The 18,356-nt window shown below is 39.5% G+C and overlaps 1 protein-coding gene across 2 annotated transcripts; it reads right to left on the bottom strand.

Moving 5' to 3' along the window:
- Window positions 1–1,879: 1,879 nt before the first annotated feature.
- Window positions 1,880–5,770, bottom strand: LOC105664069 (uncharacterized). Of its 2 annotated transcripts, none has more exons than XM_012297011.2 (4): window positions 5,203–5,770; window positions 4,666–4,844; window positions 2,355–2,541; window positions 1,880–2,074 (listed from the first exon to the last, which is right to left on the bottom strand). In XM_012297011.2, the coding sequence occupies exons 1-4, from the start codon at window positions 5,278–5,280 to the stop codon at window positions 2,033–2,035; spliced, it is 486 nt and encodes a 161-aa protein (XP_012152401.1). In that variant the 5' UTR covers window positions 5,281–5,770; the 3' UTR covers window positions 1,880–2,032. The 2 variants fall into 2 exon arrangements, with proteins under 2 accessions (XP_012152401.1, XP_012152402.1); XM_012297012.2 differs by having other exon boundaries at window positions 5,337–5,770.
- Window positions 5,771–18,356: the final 12,586 nt, after the last annotated feature.

Here is an 18,356-nt window from a genome sequence, read left to right as displayed (position 1 = left end):
AATATTTATCCCAAAACCGTTCGAGAGTAAATATCAACATTTTTAAAACGTGCAATGAAATAACAAACTAATACTTGAAGTTTGTAAACTTAAATTAACTTTGATTAAATAAACATTGAAAAACTACTCGTCAATATATAACGTTTTCAAAAGTACATAATGTGAAGATTGCGGAAGACCGTTTCTTGAGCAATTACAGGGAATTTACTATAATTCCTTCAGTACTTTTATTGAAAGTCACTTTTACACAATTCAGTATACTTGATGCCTAATACTTTGAAAACTGTGGTAAAGGAAAAAGATTACACACAAAATATGTAATCTAATTTAGCATTTTATATTACAAAAACTATAATTGAGGCAATATTTCGTTCAAATTAAAATTACAGATATAATTTATAGATTTTAAATTATAATTTAGAAAATATTTTTGACCTTGTAAATACTTTTATCCGATCCTTTTTTACATTTCAGTAGACATTATAAACGCATTCGTTATGCTCAAATATCTTTGTTTTATTTTACATCTGTATTTGAAAAACATTCAAATAATTTTTATTTAAATCCAACTTTAATTCTAGTTATATTGTTAATATTACTTAAATACAAATCTAGAGAGAAATCCTTGCCCACTTCTTAGAATGTACTTGCATATTTCTATATTTGCACGTACACAGTACTGATACTACATATGTATGACTATTGACATGCAGTTCTATGATGCAATTTCATGCCAATAGAATTTCCTGCTTGTAAGTATTATGTTATTAATGGTAAATGCTTATGAATTCATTGCCTACTGCAAAATTTACGGAAATCATATATTTTAAAATATAAATATTTTACATAGTGTTATAATACAAGACTCTACTAGAAAAATTAAAATACTTTATTATAGTACACAAATTCATTTTTATATGTAAACATTTCCTACTAACATTGCCTTTACAATAAAATATTTAAATAATACAGACCATCATAGATGAAACATTAATATGTACAATAATATGTGCAAAATATTTGCACATATTAGTTAGTTAAATAGTTGGATATAAAAATATTAAATTTTTGTATGATATCTTACAAACTTTCCTAATAGAATCCATAAAAATTGAGTTATTTATTTTTCACATAATCATAATACAATAGTATTATAATAACAAAATGATAATACTTAAGGTAAGAAAAAAATAACATATTAATGACGTTGAATAAATAACTAAAATTACATTAAGTTTTACAAATGTGTTAAAAAATTTCAGAATTTAATTAAGAATACATGCAAGTTATTCCTTAAATGTTTAGCCAATAATAAATTAACAGTCATAGATTTCATCACTAATCAATACTATAGTTAACTAGATTAAATAATTTAGTTAAATGATTAAAAAATAAGAAAAAAATTCAATATTCAACCAATATTTTGCCAATAAATGAAAATAAATTGTAACATTAAATTCCAGAATTGTTTATAGTTCTTGTAGATTAGATTATTGTGTGTTGTACTAGGCATCGATATTTCTATGATAGATATTGTTGATTCGTACAATTCATCAGTCAAAAATTAATACTTTAAAATCACTTACAGGAATAATATTATTTATGAAAAACAATAATTCTAGTCTTAAAATATAATTTTTATACAGAGATGTCATGTAATATTTCACTAAAACTCGATTTTTTGGTATAATACCATTCATAAAGTAGCAACATATTTTTTTGCTATCTTAATTTTATTTTATATTATGATAACTATGAATTTTCAAAACATAATAATATCTTTATTTTTTTAAAATTCGTAGACGCATTTAATTATACTTTCACTTTAAAAAGAAAACATACCTCTGTTATTATTACCACAAATAACAGTGACAGTTCATAGTTATGTAGAAATTATATATTAACTGTAAAAATAGAATACATATGAAAACTCCACTTAGACACCTTTAAAACAACTTTGCTAGAAATAATAAATTTGCAACATGACACTGTCATTTATGTTTCCAAATCTTTCATAGGGCGATACATATCATTACGGCCATGTAATTTTCTGTCTTTTCTTAGATGGAGCTCCCTGTAATATATCAGAGTTATTAAATTAGTTGTTTGAAAATATATTTATTAATGGGTTATCATTTCAAAAAACATTTATTGATTCATTTAAAACACTCTATCATGAACATTATATATGTAATTAAAGACGGTATAAAGAGAACGATACTCCAATAGCAGTTCTCTTATCTTTGATATTATATAAAACAATTTTCTATTTTTATGGCAATTAGTTAACTAAAACTATAAATAACAATTATAGTAAATGAACCATTATATACATAATTAATTAATATACATACATCCAATTTGTCATCGCCATTACGTTTATCAACACCGTTGCACTTAGTCACAGTATTTGAATTATACAAGCATATTTTCTTTGTTGAACACTTTAACTCATTTTCAGGAGTTGTCAACTTCATATGAGATGTTTGAGATGATTTTGTGACTTCATTTATATTTATTTTTGTATTATTTGTACCATTCCTGTTGAACACAGTTATTTTTTTTCATTATTATTAAATCTTTTACAGATTTTTCCTAGTATTAAATCATTTTTTAAGTTCTAGAGAATAGCAAATTAGAAACTAATAATATTGAAACATGATATGAATTTGATGCAATTATTATATTAGTATATTAAAAATTATATAATTTAGAATGAACAAATTCTTAGTGTGAGGAAAAATAAATCTAATATAGAAAAAATTTTAAATGTTATTTTTCGTTAAAACTAAATTTCATATATCTATACATATATGTAATTTCTAAAATTTAAATTTACATACTTTAGTTACCAAATAATAATAATGGAATTATTCATTTTATCATATATTTATCAAAACTAAAACTGAGTTTGTACAAAAAATAATAACTTTTATTATATAGTAAAGTAATAGTCTTCATTACAGAATTTTATTAGATAACTGAATTATTTCTACAACTAACGAAAATATACATGTGAGGGAAATATTCGTTTAAAAATTCATGACTACACATGGAAAAACTTTTTGTTTAAAACAAAGACATTATATGGATTCAAAAATCAACTTCATTTTTTAAATGTTCCGTACTTACATACTGTGACAAAAAAATATCATATCCTCAAATATTGTTACTTTTTATATAATGCAACTTCAACTTTCTCTATTCAAAATGTTTAATTAAAACATTTAATGCTTATGAGAGACTTGAGGCTTTTACGGCCCAGCGTCAGACAGGTATTGCTGTTGAGGCTTTCAGGTGTAAGCCATGCCCTAAAGAAAGCAAGTTCCCAATGTTTTGCTAGCATTGCAGCTAGCTTCATCAGGGGATACACTGATACAATATCAATTCAAATGATGCAATTATACATTATATCATTGTAGATTAAATCGCAAGTATCACATATGAATAGTGAAAGTATCAGTGCAACAGAATAACAGTCGAGTTTCAGATGTTTTCTTTAATTGAAACTGTAACATTGAACACTAAAACGAGCTTTAAAAAAAATATTTTTATATTGCACAGAATGTTGAAAAAGCATTGCATTTTTTATACCATATTTTGATGTGATGCATAGTTTTGTGACAATTAATGACTGAAAATTAATATAATCAATCAATCAATACGGGGCTATGCAAAGTCTACAGGACTATTAAATAAGATTAAATGTAAAGATGAGGAGGAAAGAGCAAAAAAGAATGGAGAAAATGTAATAAAATTTTACAATATAATCATGAGATTATATAATATACACAAAGATATTTCATTCTTATTACACTTAACATTGTTTATAATAAAGTAATTTTGAAAATTAATAAAAGAGAAGAAAACTGTTAAAAATTTCTGATAAGATTGATATTTTTCAAAATAAAGATACAGACCAAAAACAGTATAAAACTAATATTAGCAAAACTTTACAAATTTAAGAGACTAATGCTCATTTCAGAGAATGTAATGATAAAAAACAATTTTTAATGATAGAGGAATACAAATAATAATAAAGGAAGGAAATTTAAACATGCTAAGAATCTTAAAAATATTTTTAGCATTTCAAATGCAAGTGCTAAATACTCATTTTTGGTATTCAACTAATTAAAAGTTATTTAAGATATAACTTACATTAAAATAAAACAACTAGACTAATTATAGCTTCTAAAATCAAAACCAAATGAAACTGAAAGTTCTTAACTTATTTCCAACAAACTAAAAAAGAGAAATATATATCAATTTAACTAACTGAAATAGACTTGTCCTTTCGAAAACGCAGAACGATGTTATACCAACAACCACTATAAGTATAAATACTAACCATAAATAGATCACTACCTGCTAAATTACTGAAAGAATAGAATGATATTATTACAAACATTATAAATCATTAATAGACCAACATATCATTGAATTTTAAAAATGAAATTAATCTTGGTATCCATTAGATTAAATAAATTGTATATCATGAGATATTTCCCTCAAAACAAAACAATTTTTGTAGTTTAGAGTTTCCAGTATCTTTGTTAGCTTTTAAGATAACTTGCTCATAAAAATCCTGAACATAAGTAAATAATATCAAGAAATTATGTTAAAAATGATATAAAAAGATAGTTAAAAAGATATATTTTTACTTACAAAAGAGTTAAATTTTGGTGAGATTCATTAACTGAATTTGTTTCCTTATTATCCTTGTTTGTACTTGCACTATGGTTATTTTCATTTTGTCTTTGAGGCAATGGCATTGCCACACGTTTATATAGTTCTATTAACCCACATCTGGTTAAATTTTTATAATTACTAAAATCTATGCACCTCTATAAATAAATTAAAAAATATTTGAATAGTTTCATATAGATTAATAAAAAAAATGCATTGCTTAAATAAATTAATAAAACAAGTAAGTAATATAAAATGTAATAGTCTTTCAAAATGATAATTTTTATTTCAATAATATGTAATAATTATTTATATATAAATAAAATACAATATTGAAACAATTTTATTGTATACAAAATTTCCTGCACTTTATACCACTGATAAATTAGTGTTCTGAATCTTAAAAAAAAATTAGTCAAGCTTAAAATGAAATAAATACAAGTTTAATTCATAAAGGAACAAGTTTGTGGTATTAATTAAAGAAACCAATTAGTTAACATAACCTTATCTGCTTACATTTTCTAAAATTTCCTTAAGTTCAGCATCTGTCAGTGATTCTGGATGAGTTAATTGGTATGTTTCTGGTGTCAACATTTTAATCTACGCTTTATTAATTAATGAAGAATATTTGTAAAGTATGAAATACTCACTTCACACAATATTCGATTAAACGTAAAACACATTACCAGCATCTATACATGCACGTATTATTTGTTATCTAATAATTTTATCTGACGATTCAATCATAGGCTTACAATATTCGAAAAAAGCTATCTGATTTTTTAGTAGATACGAAATTCCTGTTTTCTTTAATTGTTTAATATTTTATCACTTATATCAATTATTAGTTTTGTATTGCACATTTATGTATTCATATATATACTTTTATGTTTATAACTCCTATTAATATCAAACAATTTTAAATTAAACAAACACTTAAATCAGCTTAGGTTTGACTTAAAATTACTATTGATTACTATATACATTATTTCAGTCGAAAACATTAATTTTTACGAACTTTGCGAATAAAAATATTTGTTCTTTATTCTCCTGAAATAAAAAATTAACAATGACAAATATTAAATTTCTGGTTAGTAATATTAACCCGCCAACAGTGGTTAAAAATTAATTAGTTCCACACAAAAATTAAACCTTGTTCAGATGGTAACAGTGTTATGATTATCAACGTCATCTATATTTTGTTCGACAAGATACTACACATCTGTATGTGCCTTGGCTAACTTCAGTAGGTTCACTCATTCATAGAGTTGTTTACCTATAATCAGTGCTCGGATTTATTGCACTTTTCTGGCCGATTTCGGAGTAGACGTCTACCGTGCCCCCACTCCCACGCTAGACTGCCCACGTAACTCCGTGTGCCAGGGACGTCGTACGATAGATTTGTCGGGATTTATCCGTGATTTAATATTTTGCTTGCACTGTTAATAATTATTATTTTTACAGATTATTAAAGTTATTAACACTGTATTTACATCTATAAACATCTTTCATATATACATATAATAACATTAATACATGTTATAATAACACTGTACAACAAATTTTGACTTTTTTTGGATTTCGTAACGGTTACTATGAAATTCTTATAGATTTTTGCGAGCTGAATACGAATCTGAAATCCGTTTTTCTCTAGGACGTACTGTTTTGGAGAAAATTAATTTAAAAAAAAATTGCAAATTTTCAACATTGGAAATTTGTTGTGCTTTTACCGTAGCAGCTATTCTGTGGCTTTTTACACGAAAAGAATCTGTGAATTATTCTGAATAAAACTATAATAAATTGTTATTACATTGTAAATATTTAAATACGTTTAAATGATGATCAAAGTAAGAAAGACACCAAAAACGCACCAATTTTTTCTGATATTTTTCAATTTATTTAAAAAACTATGGGTCTAGGCGAAAATCTAACCATCGCACATGACAGAGCAGACATTTCTGCAGAAGAAGGCATCAAGCGAAGTTACAAAATCACCTTTGCTTTCTTTTTATAAAAAAAATAGTTCAGCGAAACACGCGCCGCTATCAATGGTACTCAATGGACACAAAACCGTGTGCAATACCAAAATGTTTAATGTCTGGTAAAAAGGATCATTGAAGGTAATTAGCTTTTCGTTAGTTCGCCTTCGCACAATTTATTGCACGGTCAAGCCTAAACGGGACAATGGGCAATTCAGGTGAATTCGAGTCTCGCAGCTATCGGCTGTCGTATAATTGATTGTTTCGAAAAACACGTGCAGACGTTCAAAGATGCCAATCAGACTCGGGGAAGTCGTTCAAACAATATGCACACTTTTGTTAAAATATCGAGCCATGGGGTGGGTAAAGGCAGAGTGGTTTTTGGAAAGAAAACTATGTTTGACCCGTGACCATTTTCGTGAGAGCTGCCGGACAGTAACCATCGAAATGTCTCTGCAAAGGACTAACGCAGAATTTTATATTTTTTATATTTTCACGTCGAGTGCAAAAAGAACGCGAGGTAGTCGAAGAGTTCCATGAAGATGGAACGCTAAACATAGGAGACGTCGCTCGCCGTTTAGGGTAAGTAATGTTAATGGCATTTAAACGTTAATATTAAAGTATCCTTCTTCATTTATTAATACATTTCTGTATTTTATTTCAGTATGCATCGCTCCGCGGTACATCGAATTCTTCAAGAGAACGAGATGCACCCGTATAAGTTTATACGGCCGCATAATCTAAATTCTGAGGACTTTTCACAGTACCTGCAGCTTTCAACATGGATCTTGGAGGATTATTATTAATCACAGGAGCAGTTCAGGACAATATTAAAATAATCGGCCCCTTTCGGACACCCTCGGAGGCATCGGAAGGGACAATACCTTTTACCAGGGATTCTCCAGAAAGTGAAAGTGAAAACAAAAGTGTTTTGAAGTAAAGACAGTGCAGTGACCTGTGAGTGCCACCAGCTGTGTTATAAGGTGCCAATGTCTGCGACAGGTCAACATCGGCAGAACGACCCAGTGGCAATTACCCCATCACTTTCACTCTCGGATTATTAACAAACAGGATTATTTTCAAAGAATGGGTGTGTCTTATTTTAATAAATTTCCTGTAAATTAGTAGAGACGTTAATACATTTGCTAGATCTCACATTGAAACTCTTTTTTATCACAAACAGAATAAGTATTTCCTATTCAAAAACGTAAATTCGTTGGCCAATATTATTGTCGGAAATAAAACAAAAAAATTTCGATATTTAATGTCACATTCCTTGTCGATAACGAATTGCAGTATTCAATAAATTCCATTTGCATACTTTATGTCAATTACACATAACTAATTCTGATCCTCCTTCATGAGGAATGAATAAATGAACATTACTTTTAATTATTCTGTTCGTTATTTAACTGAGTTTCGATGTAAAGACTTCGTATTAGACGTTAAGACAGTTCCGAGGAAAATTCAGTTGATCGCGCTCGCACTCCGGCGACCGGCTCGAAGCTTTCGCTCCCGCTTCTCGGCGCGCGTAATCCCGGCGCTCTGATTGGTCCGTGTTTTTCGTTAATAACTCGAAAACGACGCTTCAAACCCGATTTTTGCAAAGGGAAATCTTGCTTAGAATCACGTCAGCTACCCCCCATTTCAGGGACCTACACGAGTTGTGAGACACCCTGTATGTACAGAAAAAAAAATAGCTATACAAGCTTTGCCTATGTTCGGCTGTCCAAAGGTTGACATGTTCAAGAAAATCTTTTACTTTGCACCGCCTCCGAAAAGGTTGAAATGTATTTAATATACTACCTAACGAGTAAATAGGTTTCATTCATATCTGTGACGTAATTGTATGATTGAATGAAATAGAAATTATTTTATACTTTTTAGTGCATTTCGAAGTCGGTGTATTTTTTTTCTTAAAATTATTTTATTTCACACTTTTTAGTGGAATGGGGAGAATTGTATAGGATACTGTGAGACATTTCTTACATAACAATACCAAAGAATAGGATTTTGCAATAACAATAGTTATTATACATGTATACTGATTTTCGGCCGACAAGACGTGTTTGTAGAAACAGTAGAAAATCGGCGACTGCATGTTGACTCATACCCCACCAGAGACACGAAGGCATACGCAGAATTCAATATATTAGTAACAATAGGTTTTCGCTAATAACTCGAAAACTAAAGCTTCCCCTTAATTGCGGATAAGGAAAAAGTTGTTCAGAATCGTGCCCCTGATAACATATTAAAAGGACATTAAAATCGTCCAAAGTTGATTTCAACAGTTTTCAACAATTTTTCGCTAATATCTCGAAAACTAAAGCTTTTCGCGAAATTTGTATATGAACAAAATTGTTCAGAATCATGTCCGTGATAAGATATTAAAAGCACACTAAAATCGAGAAAAGTTTATTTCAAAAGTTGCCGGTTTTTTTGCAATAACAATACTTTGCAATTTGTGACGAATACGTCACGAGCCGTTCCGTCAGCCGCGCTTCGTCAGCCGCGCTCCATCGACCGCGCACCGCGAGGTGGGGACTCCCCACCGAGACCACCCACCGCGACCCGATACTACTTAGATAGCGATCGATCGCGTGATCGATTGAGTTGGCCTGGGGCTTCGGCCCCGAAAGGATCTCTCCGGAGGTCCTCTCCAAGGCAGTAAGGTCTTCCTAGTCCGGTGATAGCCTCGGACCGGGAGGACTGGAGGCCACCATCGGCGTGGAGGGTAGCCCACGCGCCGAGGCTGGCCGCGCCAACGGTCAACCGACTTATCCGACCTCGTGGATAGCCCTCGGGGAAGGTAAGCCGTGGGTAGTCGTTACGTTGGAGGGTAGCCCACAGCTTGACGTCTGCCAGACCGTGGAGGGAAGAGCCAACTCCAGGGACGCTCTCAGAGGTCCTCCCCGGTAGTAAGGTCCTCCTGGTCCGGTGATAGCCTCGGACTGGGTGGACTGGAGGCCAGCATCGGCGTGGAGGGTAGCCCGCGCGCCGAGGCTAGCCGCGCCAACGGTCAACCGACTTGTCCGACCTCGTGGATAGCCATCGGGGAAGGTAAACCGTGGGTAGTCGTTACGTTGGAGGGTAGCCCACAGCGTAACGCCTGCCAGACAGTGGAGGCAAGAGCCAGCAAGAGGAACACTCTCGGTCTTAATAAGAGAAAGGCAAGGCCAAAACTGGCCACTTACCCCGTGTACTTTACTCTCCTTCCCTCCTCCTTTCAATCGCGCCGAACCATAGATATAGGAACCGCGAAACCCGCGAACGCGTTCGACCGACCGTACTGCGAACTCCGCGAGATGTTCCCTCCGTCCGAACCGCGAACTCCGCAAGATGTTCCGCCGACCGACCCGCGAACGCGTGCCGCGACCGATCCGTAACTCCGCGTGGCGTTCCCCCGTTCTACCGACCGACCGACCGTACCGCGAGCGCCGCCGGGTATAGTTTATAAGATAGAATGTAAGCGTAGGACTAGCGTAGCATATAAGGATAGCGTGTAAGACTATATTGTATAAGCGTAGCATGTAAGATTATATTATATTATACTGCGTTAGTATGTAAGATCCCGCGCCGCCACCGCCGTCAATCTGTAAAACCGGCCGCTAAAACCAACCGATTATATTTGCATTGTAGAAGCCGAAGACCGCGGAGCAACAGCCGCCTCCACCCGCCAACACCACCGGCGGACCAGGGCCCTAGTACCCCGGCCCCATAATATTAATAAATAAGCATAGTTAGAGTTAAACACCGTGTTCTCTTTTCACCCGCGACCAGTCCCCTTCCTTCCGCGATCGGCCCCTTCGCGTCGACCCTGGCGCGCTGAATCGTCCGGCACAAGGGGGCCCGTGAGCCGCGTACTCCACCGCGCTGCCTAGCAACGCGGGTGGAGGAAACGGCTACGTTACAAATTAAAAAATGAAAAATTTTTTGATAATGGTACCAATGGGGAGTCAGAACCTACCAGATGCAAAAGGTTTCGTTCCGATCGGTCCATCCAGCTAGGCGTAATCGGCGGGCACACATAGAAAAAAAAAAAAAAAGAAAAAATATACTGATCGAATTGAGTAACCTCCTCCTTTTTCGAAGTCGGTTAAAAACTAATAATGAAAGATGACAGTGAAGTTTCTTGAACGTTTCTTGAGAGTTTCTGTATGGTGATTTAGTTATACTATCAGTAAGGATCGGTGGATCGACCCGGCGACAGAGATGCATTTTTATCGTGATTATTTGCGGTTTAATGGGTGAACTACATTTAAATTTTTTAATTATTCAATTCAAATTTTTATTTGTTGAATAGAAAAGTTATTCAATTTTTTAAAAATGAGAATTTGTCCTTTTTCATTATTACAATATCTAACGAAAATAATTTTCCATATTTTAGTTATTATTTCTTTGCGATAACGAATAAACGTGTTGAATAAATTCGATTTACTTTGATTACATGAGTAGAGACTAATTTTGTTATTTCTTATTCATGAATGAATGATAATTCAACAATAATCCAGATTTTTTTATTCATTATTCAATGTAACTTTCATCTAACAGCTTTCTATCATACCGACGTTATTCCGACGTTATACCGACGTTATGCCGACGTTATACCGACGTTATATCGACGTTATATCGACGTTATATCGACGTTATATCGACGTTATATCGACGTTATACCGACAGTATCGATACATTTGTTCATGACGACGATCGGCCGTCATATTCGAAGCTGTCGTTCACGCTGTCGAGCGACCGGTCTATACGCGCTCTCATTGGTCAGTGTTTTTCATTAATAATTCAAAAACTAAACTTTAACCAGCATTTTGGTAAAGGAAAAAGTTGTTCAGAATCACTCCAGCTATCTCCCCGTAAAATTATGCCCACCAGTAGCCGAACACCCTGTATAGGTCTGATATGATAAACATAGTACCGGAAAACATAAAAACTGCGCATATGGCGCTTAAATACATATTCAATGTTTTTACTTCTTTCTGCTATTAATAAAGGAATTTGCTAGTACACGAACACGTCTTTGTACTTTATGGTCGTCAGTTTTTTGCATTTTTCCTTAGCTCTCCCATTCGCTACCTAAAAAGGATTACTTTAAATCTAAATAAAAATTATGTTCATCTCTTTCTGTACTATGCGCAATTAATGTAAGATATGAAGTTGCTTCATGTTGGTGTCCCAATGAGAGCGATACCTTGAACAAAAAAATGGTTTAATTTACATTGACGAAGAAAAGATCCGAAGTACATACATATCAAACGTTTTATCAATTTCATAGATCCAAAATACATACAAAAATAGTAATCGTTCGTTCCGAAGACTTTGTTAATGGGTTTTAATTTTTCAGATATTAAATTTAAAAATTTATCAATGTTTGCATGTATAAAAAAATTCGAAATACATAATTCAAAATAACAATTCGGTGGTACAAAGACAATGTGTTCTCTACCTAATAATTTGTATGATATGTAGGAGGTCGAGGGATATTTCTTAAATAAATACTTTACGAGACAAAGGAAATAATGTTTATTGTACTCCGGTTCTGACGAGACTGTTTGTCGAACGAAAAAATGTCGCGCTCCAAAACAAAAACCCGTACCCGCTACGGTCTATGGCCAACGATACGGAGTAACCGTTTACAGATACAAGATCGTATCTGTACTTTTACACATATTCTTCTTACTTTTTCTTTCGCTTTTTCATTTTGTCATACTCTGTAGTAATCAAAACTGATGTTTCATAATAATAAGAATATATTTATTACTTTTGTGATTTTAATATAATTTGTAACGGGGCATATTTTTTTCCTTTTTCCTTCGTCTCGTTACGAATGGCCATCAGGCCCACCAATCGCACCCCAAGCAAACCCCTCGCCGCTGGGGCGTGTATGTGAGAGTGTTTTTTTTTATTTTTATATAGCCTTATATTTTTTTATTTTTCGCGTTCTCCCCCCCCCCCCCAGCTTTTCTGAACCGGCCCCAGAGAAAGAAAAGTCCGTTGTACCCGGTCGCGAGAAGCCTACATCTGAGCGATTGGGGCGCGAGATGGGCCCACAGGAGGACCAAGCCGCCGAGAGGCCAAATGGCGTCATTTGACACAAGTCGGATCTCCCACCTCCTTGTGGTGGGCGCTGGGATAGAGGCACCCTATGTCCTTCGGTATTCAACCTCGGTCGGGTATCCAAGGATAAGGGCCTCTATGCTACCGGGAGAACGGCGCCCCAAGGGCTGCAGGTTGCCTAATGGCACCTCCAATATGGGACTTAGCGTTCCCAGGGTCCTGAGCTTCTATCATACCGTAAGCCTGTGGTCATGTTTCGCAGGAACGGGTGGTTTGCCTTCACCGCCCGGCCCGCGATAAGTAAACCTCTATAAAAAATCTGCTGTGTAGCAGCGGGGCGGAATACGGTCACAGTACCCCTTGCCTGTCGTACGAGGCGACTAAAAGGGGGTACTCCCGTCGCCTCTGAAGTAGGTCCTATGATGTGCGAGGCGATGCCGGCGTGGTCTTTGGACCCTGGCAGGACCACCCATGCCGGTAAAGCTCAGACGGAGGATCGAAAAGGAAGAGATGTATGGGGCGGAGGGTCGTCCAAACCTAAGGTGTGTAGGACAACCGTGGCGATAGGTGCATAGCTGTCTGGACGTAAAATAGGTGCAGTCGCGAACGGTCCCTCGGAGGCACCTGCCGGAACCAACGAGCCGGTAGGTTTACCAGGTCAAGGCGACTCTGGCCTGGCGGACCTTCATACCGACCACTCTCGTGGGACCACTATGTTGAATTGCAATTTTGTGAAAACCTTGGGAAGGGAGGGGACGGCCAGCTGTGACGGGTTACCGTTTTGTGTAGTAGTTGTCGAAAAGAGCAATATAGAGGCGCGCCCTGAAGTGTTCCCTGCACCTGCGCCTTCAAGTATAGATCCGCCACTTGCAATGTCTGGGGATACTAACGCGGTTGTTGAAGAGGCCGCACAATCGCTGCCATTGGGGGACCTGAGCCTAGATTCCTCCACGGCTAGTAATGGGTCCATGGCCAGACCACATTGCTATGGGCCATAAAACCATTGTGCATGGTGTTGCGTGATCCTAGGAATCTATTTTTTTTTATTTCTTGTTTAAGAAAGACAGAAATCCTATTACGGACACCTGGGAAGATAGCCCAGGTAGTGTGGAAAGACTCACGCTTCCGGCGCCCCCCTAGTGGCGGTTTCCACGCATACCCACTAAAACTGTCTCCCGCCCCCGCCCCCGAGGACGCTAGGGGTGGCGGTAACCTGGCGAGCTTCATCGTCGTTGGGTATGTTCCACTGGCACTAGGCCGTCGCTTGCGTTCGTTGAAAAAAAAGAAAAAGAGACTGAACCCCGTCTTCCACGTGTGGTCTGTATGCACAGAGAGTATGCCCTTACGCGGTGGCTCTTGGCCCAGGTGGTTTCCTCAAGTTCCTCGGGGAAGCGCTCCAGCTTTCAGCTTCATCCTGTAACGCCACCCGCTGCCGCCTTCCACTGCGTCCGAATATACGGTCCTAAAACCGCGACCTCTCCCCACCACATCACACCTACTAAATTGCTAATGCTCGATATCGCGTGTATGTTAGCCTAATTCCCCCCCTCAAAAATTAAAAATTTCCCGTAGTTTAACGCAGCTATTCGCGTCTCTATGTTTAAATAATATGGCCCCTAATCTTTTACTTCAATCTCTATTTCCCCGAACGATGTAGTTTCTCCTTCCTCTCTCCCGCCGATCCCACTCGGTCCCCATTGTCGCCTCCTAATGGTGCCATGACCAGGCTGACGACTGGGTCCCTTGTTAAATCGACAGTTGATTAGAAGGGTGCATGGCTCAATTTGGTCTCTCTCCCTTCTTTCCCCCGCTCCGTCGGTCCCCGTTTTGTGCCCCCTAATAGTGCTATGATCAGGCTGACACCGGTTCCCTCCTTGCAGATTTGAGTCGTTTGATCGATCGTGTCTATGTTTGCTAAGGTGCGTTGCAATGCGAAGGGATAGATATTCTCGCGCGTCATCGACATCCTCGACGAGCGATTCTGCCGTCGCGGATTACGGCGTGGACTGGCGCCGCAGCCATGGATGTGGAGACCGACGGCTATGAGTCTGACGGCTCCATTACGTTGCGCGTCTCGAATAAGAGGAAGGGGTGTGGTTGACCACTGGTCACTAAGTGGAGCTCGCAAGAGCAAAGAGGAGACTCCAGGAAGTGGAGGACTGAATCGCGGAGGTACGCGAAGTGTAGGATGTTTTTGACCCTGCAATACCGCCACGGCCCACGAGTAGGAAGAGCTTGCCGCTCCCGGATGAAGCCAAAATAGCCCGTGAATTGAGGCAGCTGCTCACCGCTGACATAGTAGCGTGGGTGCTGCAGCACATGGAAGTAGCAGAGAAAGTCGCCTTCAACTCAAAGAACCTCCAGGGGCAATATGTATGTGCGCTTCGCCTCGCTTCGCAGGAAACTATGATAGCAGACGCAGAACTAGCGACCAGGTCGGCCACGGCGTCGACTGCTAGCCTGCAACAAGAGAATCGGCAGCTCCGTAAAAGGTTGGCAGACTTCGAGGCGGACATCCGAAGATTTCAGGAGGAAGTAAGGACGGGACCTTGGTAGCGCGTGGAAATCCCGGTCAACGGGCCACTGTCGCCAGCACCATCTCCTGACACAGCGCCTTCACTGTGTTCGGCGTTGCCGGGTGTTGAGTCTCGGCGGTTCGGGAGCCATCGCTGCGGCCGGGTGCGGTCTCGCTGGGGAATTAATGGACAGAATATGCCGGGAGATGGATCGCTACTTCGCGGCACTTAGGGCGGAGTTGGTGCCTGCTCATCTTGCTGGGACTCTACCAAGGGCACAGCCTGCGGCGCTCCCTGTGCAGGTTCGCCGGGATATCGCGCCGAACGCCGAAAACTCCCTACCGTTGAAGAAGAAGAAGGTCAGAAAGAACAAGGGCAGTTTGCCGGTTGTTCCATCGGCCGCGGTCGCACAGCCTGCTCGGCAGGAGGCAGCTGCAGTGCCCCCCGCGACACCGTCCAATAAGAAGAGACGTGGACCACTGTAGTTGGAAGAAAAGAGCAGCAAAAAGCTGCTGCCGTGTCGCGGCTCCCTGCTAAAACATCAGGTAGTGCCGCAACCGTAGAAGGGGTTAGTGCCGGAAGTAGGAAGGCGGCGCCTTTTAAGGTAATACAGCTACGCCTTCCACGAACGGCCGCAGTCACAGTAAACGTACCGACCGGCTGCAATGTGACCTATTCGGAAGCCATCGCACTGGCCCAGTCGAAGGTGAACATTGCGAAATTGAGAATTCCGCTACTGCGTATCAACGCAGGAGCGTTTCTTCTTGAGGTGTCGGGCACGGATGGAGCAGCTAAGGCCGACAAACTGGCGGCCGCTTTGTCGGACGCCTTCCAGGGGACTGGAGTTCGTGTGTCTCAACCAATGAAAATGGTTGATTTGCGTCTGCGGGGCCTAATAGCCTCCGTTACAACCGAGCAAGTGGTAACTACTGTGGCAACCGCTGGAGGCTGCAAGGCAGAGGAGGCGAGTATCGGACAAATTCGGTCCAACCCGTCAGAACTTGAAACCCTGTGGGTTCGTTGCCTAGCAGCAGCTGCGAGGAAGCTCGCCCTCGCGGGGTATATTGTAATTGAATAGACCCACGTCCCCGTTGATGCACTTAAGGCATGTCTTTTGCAGTGTCATCATTGTCTCATCACGGTCACGTGAGGCAGCGATGCGCCAACCCGGTGGACAAAATAGGGAGGTACTATATGTGCGGTGAAGTAGATCACCGCAAGAGCACATGCACCTCACCACCGAAATGTCCGGTATGCGCCGACCAGGGCAAGCCGGCCGCTCACAAGTCGGGCGCACAACCATGCCCCATGGCACCATTTGGGACTGACGATGGCAAAAGCCGACGCGCTTGAACGCGCACAAGAAGGAAAAGGCTGCACAGGATAGGCGGTATCCTGAACCCCTGTGAGCGTTCCTGCCGCGGCAAGTGAAGAGGTGCCACAGGCGTGCAGCGTAACAGTTGATAAACCTGGCCAGGGCTCAAAACCTGCTAGCACAGGCCCTGGTCGAGCGGAACGCAGGACTGGGAGTAGTGGCGCAGCCCTATTGCGTCTCGGACCACTTTGTTGATTCGGCGATGATAGGGGCTCCGTCGCAATTGTCTGGTGTAGTCGACCTGAACCCCCACCCAGCGTATTGCTGGAGCACGGACGGGAATTCGTTGTAGTCGAACCGCGATGGTGGGTATGTATGCTCCTCCGAGCTGGCTCCTCGCGTCATTTGCGGTTTTCTTGGACGAGGTCAGGCAGTGCATTATCCGCTGCCTGCCTCGTCCTGTCAATGTCCTGGGGGACTTCAACGCCAAGGTTACGGCCTGGGGATCCCCAGGACAGAGATAGTCTGTGTTTGTTTAACGTGTAGTTCTCGCCAGCTCTACTACACGGCCCCCATGAGTGCGGAATTGGGATACGCCCGCCGAAGCAAGAACAACCAGAACGGCACCAGGCTCTTACGGGTCCCGGTAACCAACTTCTGGTGGGGTCGAGTGACTTTCCAGCACTCTACCAGCTAAGACAGGCTGGTACCCGAGCTGTTGGGACGCAGCTCACCCGCCAAGGGCCCGACTAGCAGGCCCTCTAGCCAGCATGCGGCTTTAAACCACTGCCCCCGCGATGGTCCAACCCACGACCGAGCCAGGGTTGCCCCTGTAAGCGCCTCGATCCCCGCGGTACCAGTCAAGATCACTGGTGGGATTTGCGCAACCAAGGCCGCTTCCATTTTGGGAGTTCCGTAACCCCCGGCAATGGTCGGCCAGCGACTTGGGTACGTGGAGACGCCAACCTCCAAAGGCCATGAGTAGGAATCGACCCTAAGGTCTTTGACCTCCTCGCGGCCACCCTGCGTCATCCTCACAACACCCATACACACACACTACGCATTCACACACCTTCTCCTCATAAACACACTTCTCGCGTACGCATAAAAACGTTCATACTTCTTGCATTCTAACACACCACTCACATCCATACTACCATCCTCTCTCCTTGTCACTCCACATTCATTCAGATCTCGGAGATCATCATACATTCTACATTCAGCCAACACGTGTCTCCAGTTCTCACACACCGCACCACACATACATTGCTCAGTCTTGCTTCGACCACATTTATACAAATATGCATTCATACTTCCATGCCCGGTCAGCAAGAAACACGCAAACACACTCGGTTCAAAATTCATGCAACTCTCAGCAAACCTTACATTCTTAACCCTTTCATTACGGGTGCCGCCTATAGGCGGCGGCAGTGCGACGACCTGTGTGTACGGGTGTTATATGTAAATAATTGAATATTCATACAATATACTCATTTTCATGTTTTTCCTATAATACGATGAAACAGTTGTTATGTAGCTCTTAAAAAAGTGTACATACAAGACAATCACAAAGTGGCGTTGAAAAACGTTAGTCCGAATATCGAAGACTACTGACGAGCAAAGTGCACACTTCGCGGCGCGGACTGCCGTAAGGAAAGGGTTAATATACTCATAAGTCACACGATCATTCTCACTCCGATCCCATCTACACTGCTAATAATCATACGCTCTTTCATTCACAATTTCCAAACGTTCATCCACACCAAGTCCATCCAAATCACCCAAAGCTACGAT

This window comes from Megachile rotundata, chromosome 15, assembly GCF_050947335.1.
Source record: "Megachile rotundata isolate GNS110a chromosome 15, iyMegRotu1, whole genome shotgun sequence".
In the NCBI taxonomy this organism is placed as follows: domain Eukaryota; kingdom Metazoa; phylum Arthropoda; class Insecta; order Hymenoptera; family Megachilidae; genus Megachile; species Megachile rotundata.
This window is presented reverse-complemented; position numbering and strand designations above follow the sequence as displayed.